This window comes from Equus caballus, chromosome 17 (assembly GCF_041296265.1).
Source record: "Equus caballus isolate H_3958 breed thoroughbred chromosome 17, TB-T2T, whole genome shotgun sequence".
NCBI lineage: Eukaryota > Metazoa > Chordata > Mammalia > Perissodactyla > Equidae > Equus > Equus caballus.
This window is the reverse complement of record NC_091700.1, coordinates 100,308,176-100,320,623: the sequence shown is the minus strand read 5'-3', so window position 1 is coordinate 100,320,623 and position 12,448 is coordinate 100,308,176. Positions and strand designations below refer to the sequence as shown.

General features: G+C 58.9%; 1 protein-coding gene across 35 annotated transcripts in view; it reads right to left on the bottom strand.

Moving 5' to 3' along the window:
- The window catches only part of MCF2L (MCF.2 cell line derived transforming sequence like), a 181,294-nt gene that overhangs the window by 89,220 nt on the left and 79,626 nt on the right, over positions 1 to 12,448 (bottom strand). Inside the window, exon 1 of one of the 35 annotated variants that reach the window (XM_070240501.1) lies at positions 9,999 to 10,250. The exons of 29 other annotated variants lie outside the window; for them this stretch is intronic. In XM_070240501.1, coding sequence (XP_070096602.1) covers positions 9,999 to 10,095 — 97 coding nt within the window. In that variant the 5' untranslated portion in view covers positions 10,096 to 10,250. Of the gene's footprint in view, positions 1 to 7,359; positions 7,663 to 9,998; positions 10,251 to 12,448 lie in introns of those variants that run through there. 5 more of the 35 variants (XM_070240491.1, XM_023621871.2, XM_070240508.1 and 2 more) reach the window with 5 other exon arrangements.

The following is a 12,448-nucleotide window of genomic DNA, read 5'->3' as shown; positions in this document are numbered from 1 at the left end:
GCCTGCGCCCACGGGCCCATCGGATCCGCGTCTAGGGAAGGTGCTCCCAGGGTGCCAGGAGAACTGGTGGAGGGGACGAAGGCACATCAGGAGACCCCTTGGAGGGAGGGCACACCCTCCTTTAGGGCTGCTTTCCAAATGAGTCTCACACCCTGAGAAACACGGAAAGTCGTGCCAGGGCTTCTGGTCGCTCACAGCTCCATGGCACACAGAGCAGGGCGGGGCTCAGGTCCCGGTAACCACCCAGGGCTGGCTGCAATGCGGGTACCTCAGAAAAACCCATTCTGGTTTTTAAAAGCCCCAAAGCCAACATGTTTTATTTTTAACCGGCGTTTACCCTTCTGCAACAGAATATAAAGAAAAGGGACTAAGAGGCTCCAGCCAAACCTGGGCATCCAGATGAGACGTCTGGCCATGCCGGGAAAGGAAGGAGGCACGACCCTGGGGGGGAGGCGTGACCCTGGGAGGGACGGACGGGAGATTTGGTGGGAGCGGACGAGGGCTAGGAGCTGGTTAGGTTAAGGTCAGCCCGGAGCTGTGTGAGGACAGGACAAGCCTGTGCTGTGTGCCGGGCCCGGGGGCCTCTGGGTGCCCCCGAAGGAACGTCCTCCTTCACAGGGGGTGTGCCCAGGATCCATGTGGCTGCAGGTGCGACTGCCACCTCAGAAATCACCAGCCCCACAGTCCAACACTAGCGCACAGCGTTCTCTGCTGCTCCCCCTGTGTCTCAGGCGACACCAGGGCTAGGTGGGCAGGACCAGACAGGCTGCCCACCTGCCCGGCCAGCAGCCACGGGTGCACGGGGCTAGGATCCGGGCTGAGATGCCTGTGCTGCACCGTGGGGTCGGAATCTGCTCCCCCTGCCTTGGGTCACAGGGCAGAGGAATGACCTGGCCCCAGGGGGAGCCGCTCACATGTGGCTGCGGTCCCGCAGCGACCAAGAGGGAGTGGAGCTAAAGGTCCTGGCGGGCAGGGTCTTGGATGAAAGTTGCTGAGCCCTGGGCACGTGGGCTCGGCCCTAAGCTCTCCATGCGGCTTCTCCTTCGCTCCAAGCACACTCCACACCAGGAGCATTTATCGGCTCGGACCAAATCGGGAGCCTCTGCGGGACATGGCCCTGCGCCCAGCCAGAGCCAGCTCCTTGCCTCGTGAGCTCGTCTGAAAAGTGGCCTGGTGGTGGCCACTCACCGGCTGTCGGGGGGCCTGTGTCCTGCAGGGCGGGAGGAGCAGACACACGATTAGGAGCCCACATCAGATGATGCTCCAAGAAATGGAGAAAAGATGAGACCCGGAAAGCTGAGCCAGTGTGGGGGGGCCCCTAGACCTGACTTTGGGCCAACACCTGGGGGGTCCCAGCGGCCCCGAGAGGAAGGGGCTGCCATTCCTGTTTGTGGATGATAAGACTGAGACCCACTCCCAGCTCATGGGAGGGAGGGGCCTGCCCAGGAGCTGAATCCAGCCAGCTGGCTCCAGAGCACCCTCCGTGGCACACCTGGATCCACGCCAGCTGACCACGGTCACATGGTCCCTGATGGCCACCTGCAGGATGAGGAGGCGACCTCTGGCCCTGGTAAAGGCATCCTGAAGCGGGGCGGGCATCCCAGAGACCAGAGAAGGTCCCGTTTTCCTGGCACGACTTTCTCCTGGGATGAAGGGCGGTGCAGCGGGTCTTGACCAGCAGGTCACTGAGTGGGGCCTTCCCCACATCCCAGACCAGTGGGATGACGACTGGTAGGACGAGACAGGCAGGCTCACCAAAGGCGAATGCAACGTCTTAAAGTATTTTCATAAACGCTTCCCACCCTCAGAGGCTTTCATGGACTCACAAGGAGAGGCCCCCTGGGGCCTCCCCTCGGTCTGTGCCGCCCTGCTCCCTCCCACACACCCCTCCAGCGCAGAAACACACGTGCTTCTGGCTCTGGCCTCCTGCGCTTCCTCTCCTATCGGGAGAAGGGAGGTGCTGGGGAGCTGGGTTTGCTCCCCAGGAACAAGGGGCAGAGTCTGCAGATGCACCTCAACGCCAGGCCTTGTCTCTCCTGGACCCACCGCGGCTCCCACCGCGGCTCCTGGATTTCAGAGCAGGCCCTCTGGACTCTCTAGATGCCCCTGGGGCCGACTCTCTTCTGGGCCCGCTTCTAGTTTTGCCCTAACTCCCCTCAAGTTTATATTCCCATTTTGTGTCTGTCTCTGCACCACATTCCTTTGCCCAGCCATTAGCTCTATTTTCCTTCACAGACCTGATTCAACCCTTTAAAGACCATCCTGGTCCTGACCCCGGATTCCTCTGTCTTCTTGTTGTTTTGGCCAGTCGCTCACCTCTCCTGCGAAACTGCAACAGCTCCGGGAACATGCCAGACCCCACATGTACTGTCCTGACACTGAGAACATGCACGGGGGATCTCACTCCCAGCTCCAGGAGCACGTCCCCGTCCTCGTCCCCGTCGACAGGCATCTCATGCCCGCCCCGTAGGTGGATGGCCCCCCAGCTGACCCCAGGAAGAGCTGCTCTGCACACGGCCCCAAAGGGTGGACCCCACAGGGCTAAGAGGTGACCATGCTTGCAGGGCTAACGGGATTTTCAGGGACCGTCCCACCCACATGTCCCATGTGGAACTTCCGGGAAAGGTTTCTTCAAGTCGGTTAATCATCTTGGAAGGGTCTTGCGGAGGGAGCCTGGAGACGAGACCGCGCAGCAGCCACTCTGAAGACGCCAGTGTGGCAGCACGGGCACACAGCATCCTCGCGGCCGCCCCACGACCCTCCCGTCCACACCACCGCCTCCCTTCAGTGAGGCCGTGCTTCCTTGTTGCTGTATTTCACGTGTCCACTTATGTCAAAGGGAAAACGACTCGCCAAGTCGGCTGTTGACGCCGCAGCGTTCTCCACCGACCCTCCTCAGCCCTGGTTCCAAGGAAGGTAACTGTTCGCCAGCAAACTCATCTTCTGAACTGAAGCCATTTCCAGCGTATTTGTAACGACGTCCACGCCTGCTCTCAGATGCTTCCGGCTCTGAACCGGGCCCCTGCCCCCTCCTCTTTCGCCCACCCCCAGATCCTGGGCCAGACGTCCCGGAACGGCCTTGGGGACCTCCCCCTACCCCACAGAACCTCACCGGCTCCGTCCCTTCTCGCCCAGAAGTCTCCCCAGTCAGGCCCCTGCCTGGTCCCTGCGGTTCAGAACCTCACTGCCTGTGACCTGGACCGTTCCGGAAGGTTCTGGGTAACTGCTTTCCCACCTCCACACTGTTCCCACACGTCCTTGCCCAAAGAGCAGTCTCCTTCCACATCTCTGCTTCAGGCACTAGGGGCTCTGGTTAGAAGCCCAGGTCCTGGACCAAAACTCCCCTCCCACCTGGCGGGCTACAGCCATGGCCACTCCTTACTGCTCCCGTGTTCACATCAACACGTATGTTCCCTCACCCCAGATGTCCCGCCCCATCGTCTCCGGGTTGCCTCTCCCAGTCCTGTAACCGCCAGAGACCACACGCCTCCTGCTGTGCGCCCCCTGACCCTCGCTTCATGGGACCTGAGCTCAGGTGTGCTCGGTGCGTGGGGTGAAGACGGAACCACGGCTGCCAGGTGAGCGTCGTAGCATTTGGGCCTGAGCCCTGTGCAGACAGTGTGAGATCCGCACCAGCTGTTGGCAGAACACCCTTTCTTTTACGCTCTTCAGAGCCCATATAATTAAAAAGCCAGTGCGTTTAAAGCCAGAACACAAGTGAGCTTTCTGCTGTCTCAGACGTTATGTTGATTTAAATGAATATGGAAGTCCCAATGCCACAAAAAATAACTGATTAACAGAGTGGCTTGAAATGCTAAGGGGAGGGAGAAAACAAGGACGTGCCACATGCCCCCCCCCACAGCTAGACATTCTGTGTCAGTCTCACAAGGAGGAAATGCAGCTAAGACTCTGCTCGATCGATGTGCCTCCCTGTCACGTGGCTCCGGTTCTGATCTGTCTCTGCTGGGTGGGTCCAATCCTCTTCTCTTGACACCCTCCTCAGCCTCCCCCTCGTCCTCTGGGGCGGCAAAGTCCCCTGCAAGCACAGCGCTTACATCACGGCCCCACACCCTGGGAACCGAGAGGCAGCCGCCCAGCCAACAAGTCCAACACGCACCCTTCTGAGAGATGTGCTTATTTCCAAAATCCACCCTCAAGGAACCAAGACTCGACCACCAACAGAAGCCAAGAAAGAGCCGGAGGGTGTCCCATGCCCGCGGCTGCCATGTGGCCCCAGCCCTGGACAGACAAGTCAGGGTGTTCACAGTGGCCCCCGAGCAGTGAGCCACATTCCTGAGTCACAGTGGTTTCTGCTAATAAAAAAGGTAATACTTTCCTTGTTTAAGGAATTATTTCAAACACCTTGAGAAGGTTACTATGAGTGCACAAAAAAGGAACTTGCAACAAGAAATCGTACTCATGGCCTGAGATCCCACACGCAGGCGGGCACTGTCAGGTGAGCATGGGGCCTGAAACACCCGCGGGCCGGGTACTGTCAGGTGGGCATGGGGCCTGAAACCCCACATGCAGGCCGGGCACTGTCGGGTGGTCATGGGGCCTGAGATCCCACACGCAGGCTGGGCACTGTCGGGTGGGCATGGGGTCTGAGATCCCACATGCGGGCCGGGCACTGTTGGGTGGTCATGGGGCCTGAGATCCCACACACGGGCCGGGCACTGTCGGGTGGGCATGGGGCCTGAGATCCCATACGCAGGCCAGGCACTGTCAGGTGGTCATGGGGCCTGAGATCCCACACGCAGGCTGGGCACTGTCGGGTGGGCATGGGGTCTGAGATCCCACATGCAGGCCGGGCACTGTTGGGTGGTCATGGGGCCTGAGATCCCACACACGGGCCGGGCACTGCCGGGTGGGCATGGGGCCTGAGATCCCATACGCGGGCCAGGCACTGTCAGGTGGTCATGGGGCCTGAGATCCCACACGCAGGCTGGGCACTGTCAGGTGGGCATGGGGTCGAGACCAGAACTGGCCAAATCTTGAGTTAAAATAAGTTATTTCTAGTCACTTAAGACATGAAGAGGTCTCCTAACTCTGGAACTAACATCATCCTTTACAGGCCAGGGGGCGGCCGGCTGTGACTCTAGCTGGACGACTGGGCATGAAAGGCAAAACTCTCAAAAATGTTTCACATGCACATTTCAATTGCATTATAAGCTGTCACATTTAGGATGCTCTTTTCACCTGATCCATTTACAAATATCTGACAGATTCTTGGAGCTCCTAACAACTTCTGGTAAAAATTCCAACATTCTAATGAAATCATGCTTCAAAAAAAATATCATGCTTTTTATCCCTCCACAGAATGAGTAATGCAATTGGAAAAAGCATCTGAAAGATGTTTGTGTCATTCAGGCAAATACTCCCCAAAACAGGGAAGCTGCATTACAACAGGCTGCTGGGCTTTCTTGGAGGCTCATTTAAGGAAGTCCCACGCGGACACCCGGGGCTCACTTTCAGGCTGAGTTCAGACTGTGCTTCCTGGAGCCAACACACGCTCAACTCCGGCCCCTGCAAGGGAACAGGAGCCCCTCCCTCCGGTCAGCCAGGGGCAGAGCGGCCACCGGGCAGAGGGACCCCGTGCTGGGGCTCGCTCACCATCAGGTGGCAGCAGGGGCAGCTCCTCAGAGGGGACGAAGCCCGTTTCTGTTCAGCTGCTCAATCCACTGACCTCTCCCCCAAAGCTGACTGACACCCAGATGGGCTCCCCTAGCCTGGACTGTCCACCCCCACTGTCCACAGGACACAGGTCGACTTTACGTCTTTGTCTCCAGCGCCGAGCACGGGCCCGCCAGACAGCAGACTCCGTGCCTGCCTCTGGAACAAATGAAGGAAGGAAGGAAGGAAGGAAGGAAGAAAAGCACTTCTTGGGCCTTTGAAACCTTTTGTGAATTCATTTGTTCTTAGCTTAATACAGAAGACAGTTTATTTTTCTGAAAATTTGTTCCTACGTAGAAGTCACGGAAGCTACTCTGAACAGCTCTTTCAGGCAACCTTGGAAAATGAAGGCGTACTCGAGAGCAGACCTATTTCCCAGGCGGTGTGAACAAAACCACAGAGGGTACCGTCAGCCCCCTGCCGCCCAGCTCACCCAGCCTGGTGGGGTCTGCTTTTCTCTTTCCCTATTAGGGTCCCACACGCAGGATGAGCGTAGGTTGGTTTCATTTCACTCGCTCTTTACTTTCTGTCCTCGAAAACACAGACTGCTCTAGAGACGCAGAAAAAGTGGTCTCCCCAGCACAGCCTATCTGATGTCGCAGGATTTGGAACAAATATTCCACAACAGGGTTTAAACTAGTGTTGCCAGCACACACAAATCATAGTGGTCTCAATGTGAGACAGTGACAAACATGGGTTTTGTCATTCACGCTGCTTTCAGTGGATGAGCCTCCTAGAAATCCAAGCCACTGCAGTGACGGATAAATTAAAAGGAAAAGATGCGAGTGTCTGCATCTCACACGGAGGCTATGAGTTGAGAAAGGGCCCAGACGCCAGCTTTATCTCCTGCTGGACACAGAACGACCCTTCCAGGGTCTCTGTAGGGCCAGCTGCCATCGGAATGTGCTGCCCGCGTACACGCAAAGCCCCCCAAGCGGGAAGGGCGCATGTACCTGTCGGAGGCGCTAAGGAAGGGTCCCACTGCTGCCCTGAGGCGAACGTGGCCTGCAGCGCCGCGCTCTGCCCCGTCCTGTGTATATTTCAGACACACGTTTGTATGATGGACAAACTGCACCCCAGAGGCACTTGGCAACCTTTCTGCTCCCCACACAATACTGGGAAAGAAGCGAATGTGGCAGATAGAGAATTAAAAGTACGGTGGCCCCGGTCAGAGGCAGCCGTGCCCCCCAGCAAACAGCCTACGTGCTGTCAGACGTTGCTCGCATCCCCCTGAATCACAGTGCACCAGGCAGGGCCAGCGAACAGTCCCGGAGACGCGCGCGCACCTTCTGGGAGGAAGCCTCCACCCTCAGTCAGCCCCTCCGATTTTCCTCTGGACACAGACCTCACTCAGAGCCAGGCACCCCTGCCCACCCTGCCACCGTCTCTATGACACAAACACACCGTGGCTGCCAGCTCTCCACAGACCGGGCAAAGGGCTCAAGTCTGGACATGTCCCCCTCCCTCTCGGGCATCTCACAGCCCAGCTTGAGGAGGACGCTGAGGGGGCACTGCAGTGGCAATCCGGTCAGCGCCCCGACACCACATTAAGCTGTCCCCTTTCACAACCCACTCGCACACCTACAGCCTTAACGCAACCTCCGCGGACCACCCGGAGGGGCCCCTCTGACCAGCACCGGCACTGATAGCGTGTCAGCCATGCTCCGACCGGCTTGAGGCCCCTACCTGCTGCCCACAGGCGAGGTCCCACAGCGCGCACGGCCTCTGGCTCTCCCAGAGGAGCAGCTGAGCTCTGAGATTGAGGACTTGGTCCGTGAGCTTCCACCAGGCCAAGTTTCACTTCCCGGGTTTTGCCGCTCTGACTCAATTTTAATTTACCAGTAGAGTATTTTTAGCCAAATCGGGGGAGAGGGGCACCCAGCCCGTGCCTCCCGGTCTTGTGGCAGCCGATCGCCCTCGGATTCCGCTGTCACATGAACAGCAGTCCTGAGGGAACCAGGAGGGGAATTCGGACATTTCATGAAAAACAAAGAAGAAAAGGACGGAAAATCAAAACAGAAACTCGGAGGCTGCCGGGTAACAGCTGCTTGCTGGGTGGGTGAGGGGGACCCTGGGCTGTGCCCCCAGCAGCCCCATCCCACCCCGGGGGGTGCAGGAGGGACCACATTCAGTTTAGACAAAAGCATTTCCAGAAAGTGCTGGAAGGAACGGGCAGACAGAGACCGCCTTCGAAGACTCCCTCCAACCTGGACCAGACACACACGGGAGACCCTGGCCCCAGCTGCGTGAACCCTCTAGCACAGCCCCACGGCCGTCCCGCTGTCCCACTGTCCTTTGGGGAAGGGGCAGGAGCCACGGCCCAGAGGGACGGCCTGGTGAGGGGGCTCCTGGAGTGAGCTCACACACATCCACACTCGAGCACCTGCACAACAACGCCGACAGTGAGGACGGGCCGCTCCTGTCCCTGTGGCCGTCCGCGTCCGCCAGCCCTGCGGCCACGGGTCCGACCCACACGCACGGGTGTTCCTTGGCTCCCGAATGTGAGGACGAGGCAGCAGAAGGGAGCAGCTCAGAAGAGGCCCGCCTAGGGCTGGGCGGCTCCGCGGCTTGTTTTCATGGCAAGACGTAAACGGAGACCCTGGCCGCGAGTGACCGCCACCCTTCCCGAGTGCCCGTCGTCCCGGGGGAACCTCGAGGCCGGGGGGGACACGCAGGCCTGGGGCTGGCGCAGGCGGGGCCGCCTCTCGTCTCTGTGACGCCTGAGGAGCTTCGCGGGCTCCGGTGGCCTGCACGGACGCGGCCAAGGACCAGAGGAGCATGGCGTGCCCAAGCCCCAGGCCGTACGGGAGGCGGCTCTCGTGGGATCTACTCCAACGGGCAACATCGTGAGCTGCCAGCCCACACGGCCAAGGCGGGAGGCCGGACACGATGAACCCCTCAGGCATTTCTGTCAGGATTTAAGGCTGTTTCGTCTAACTGTGGGCTTAGCCCCAACACTGACTGGAGAACGCAACGCCACAGAAGCTTCAACTCTCACTCAGCCTCACTTTACCTGAAGGGAAAGGCATATGATCATTTCACAAACAGATAAACTGAGGCAGCCACTAGTTTCGTTGGCAGAGCCTGGGTTTCTGTTCCCACCTGGACCAAGGCCTTCGGGGTGCTTCACCCGGGCTGCGGGAATTCCCACCTGCCAGCTTCCTCTCTGCCCAGCCGAGCCACGCTGGCCTTCCCCCCTCTTCCCCGGGGGTCCCCAGGGGCTCCACCGCCCAGCCCACCCCTTCCCTGCGTCCTCCTCCATCACTCACTGACCCGGCTCCTGTCTGTGGCGTCCTGTCGCTACCATGACAGTGACAGGAGAACCGGGAAGCCTGGATGGCCGTGGTCCACGCAGCAAACCCAGGATGCACACCAGCCGCCCACCAGCGCCTGCCGGCCCATCGCCACGGTCGCTCCTGACAACCCTCCAGGTCAAGCATGACTGCCTGACCCTCCCCGTCAGCAAAAGGAAGACTCTCAGATGAGACAGTGACGCAAAGCTCATCAACGGCAAAGCTCGACACCTGACGGGGAGAACTCAGAACGGGGCCACATGAAATGCCAAGGAAACTTCCAGAGGCTCCGGTCCTACGGGCTGCATCTTCCCCGGCCAGGCCAGATCCTGGTCCCAAAGACGTCAGAGCTCTCACCACAGAAAGGATGAGACTCAGCCCATGAGGGAGCAAGGGCCCTCCCTATCCACATTCCAGGAGATCCCAGGGTCGAATGCAGGAGCGCCCTTCCCACACAGGAGACTGGCTCAGCCCTCGAGGCCGGGACCGGGGTTTCCGCCAGGATCTGCGGTTCCTGGAAAGCTGACGGTGAAGCGGCTTCGTGTCACTGCACAGTACAAGCTGATCTTCACAGAAGTCATCACCGTCCCGGGATAATCAATAGCACGTAGCTAACGGCTTTTGCTCTATTTTGTGTTTTATGCATGGACCTTCGCGTACCGGGCGCCCTCAGTGCAGGGTCAGCCGCAGCTCTGCCGGGCTCAGTGCCGGCTGAGCTCTCCCCTCCCGGCTGGGAGCTCACCCTTGCCAGCCGCAGGGAGATCATGTGCCTCAGGAAGCCGGTGACACGACCGGTCATCTGATGGTAACGCTGGGTGAGAGGCTCATTACTCACAATCCCCACTCCCCCGGCATTCCAAACGCCAGGGACATGGACCACACAGACCCTCCCCTGCCAACACGACAGGTCTGTGAGAACCAGCCCCACACTGACGACTAACGGACACATCAAAACAGCACGTGTGCAGCCAGAACCCCTGACCGCCCCAGTGCACCTCCTGTGAGCGACCCCAGAGGGACCCAAGGACTCACCCTCAGCAACAGAGAGCAGCCAGGAGCACCACTCAGAATAAATGTAGTAGCTTTTCATTTCCGGCACGGAGATGCGGGCAGCCCTTCGGTCCCCCATGGCTGATGAGCACACGGGCAGACGCAGGCCCCTGCGCTCGCTCCCACTGCCCTCCCTCCTTCCACTGAACTTTGCTCCCTAAAATCTGCACGAGGGACCAGCCGACTTCCCACTCTCATCTCACCGCGAACTAGGAAGCAGCATTAAGGGTGGTTGCTCTCCCGCAGGCCTCATCTGCTCTCCCCACCCTGTGTGTACACATGGACTCCGGCCAGCTCGCCAGCTGCTGGGCGGCTGGAGGGGAAAGGAACGCCCGCCCTGTCGTGGCCTCGTTTCCAGGCACAAGGACACCTCTGCCGGCGTGACTTCCCTGAGCTTCCAAGCAGGTGCCGGGCAGGTCGAACAGCCAACGTTCCACGCTGCCCAGGGAGAGAGACGCACCGATGGACACGTTAAATCAGACGATACTGTCCAGAGTGACTCTGCGTCACCACCTTCCTCCCTCTGATAAAGTCTGATGCCCCGGACACAAGGGGCCATTCTTGGGAACACATGGGTGGAGGCTGTGTTTGTTTACAGGAAGGTGAGTGGAGACACAGGCCCCACATCCCAGCGCCCCTGTGTCCCTTCCAGCCTCTCCTTCAAGGCCTGTGTGTCTCCAACAAATGGTGTGTAAAGCCATTTGGGGTGTAAAGTGGGGGCCCCCACCTGGACACCCTCTTTCAGAGCCTGGAGAACGCCTGGGCCACCTGGTACCGCCGTCACAGCCGGGCTGGCCCTGCCCACCACACGGTCTTGGCTCCTTGGGACAGTGGAAAGATGTCCCCTCACTCTGACGTCAGAGATCAAGGCAGTGGACACAGTCCGTAAACCCCAACCAGCAGGTGCCCAGTGAGACTGCCCGTTACGCGCTGGAGTCCAAGCTGCTTAGACAACAGGGCCGGGGCGGGGGGTGGGTGCTGTAGTAGGTGGGCCTGCAGCCCAGGCTCCTGGGGGCTGAGACCCCACAAAGACCCAGACGCCTCAGCACCCGGCTCTATGTCCTCTGGGCCTGAGCCAAGCTGTGCCAGCTACGTCCTGGAGCTGACCTGCGGAGGACCGGGAGCTTGGGGTAGGGGGCCAGAAGCAGGAGTCCCACCAAGGTGCCCAAAATTTAAAGTAACAAAAATAGTAATAATCTCCAGGTTTCTTCAGACTGCAAAACTTCTCCTTACTGAGCCCGACTGGAGCCCACCTGGGCACATCTCAGGGTGAGTGTTTCTTCAAAGAAGCACGCTCCCCATCAAACTCGCTGTCTTCTCCTGTCTCCCCAGCTCTCTCGTGGGAGTTCCAGAAAGTCAGAGAGAGCAACAACAGTGAGGACACATGTTTCCCCTCTCCTCTGCCTTCTGCGACTCCCGAGAAGACGGACCAGGTCTGCAAGCATAAACGCCGTCAGTGGCATGACCCACGGAGCCAGGGGCCAAGTGTCGACGCTGCACTTCCCCAAATGTGTGTGCCCGCCGACAGCACTCTAAGGCCACCGGGCCCTCCCTCAGGCAGCCACACCTCTGGCCTCGGCACAGACACGGGCCTCTGCCCCCAGGACTCAGGGACCCAGCCCCGCTCCCGCCATCTGGCATCGGAAGCAGCCCGCCGTACGTCACACAAGTACCTCACATGGACCTCACCCCTGCAGACAACCAGGCGTGGACGGGGGCTTGTCCCGCTGAGAGACAGTCTAGTTGCAGGTCAGATCCCCTTTGCACTCGACTCTCCTGGAACAGCCAGAGGAACCCAAGCAAGTGCCGGGACCATCCTGTGGTCAGCCCACTTTGGAAAGGGCCTCACCAAAATTTAGCATTAAGTTTTCAGCATTTTTAGGTGCACTGATTTTCCAAAAGAAAGGAAACATTCCAAAGACATCACCTCTGAGTGTTCCAGGGTTCCCAGCGCACGCAGCTGAGCTGTTGAGCTTCCCCCAGAATCCCTCCCAGAAGAACCTTTTGTTTGCATGTGACCTTGTGTCCAAACATCTCCCCTTTTTGCATCAGCTACCAGGCAGCTCAAAGGGAAATTCTGTGCTCGTTTGCAGTATCAACTCACCCAGGTGCCTCAAATGTATTTATTAGCTTCTTTTAGTAAATGCTGGTTCTGTCTAAAACTGTCCACCCCAACCTGAAACACGTTTCTATAAAGAGCATTTTTGAGTTCTGAGTGAAACAACCAGTTTTCCTGGCTTGTTGAACCTCGATGCCCTACAACCCTGGGCAGAGGAGCGCAGCGCGGACACCACTCCCCACGCGCTCCAGTGTACATGCCGTTCTGTTTCCGACACGGCGGCAGCTCTTTGCAGGACACAGCAGAGGGGACATCAGGAGGTTATCCCTGACTCCCCCTTAATTAACTGACATCACATCCATTTCTGGCCATC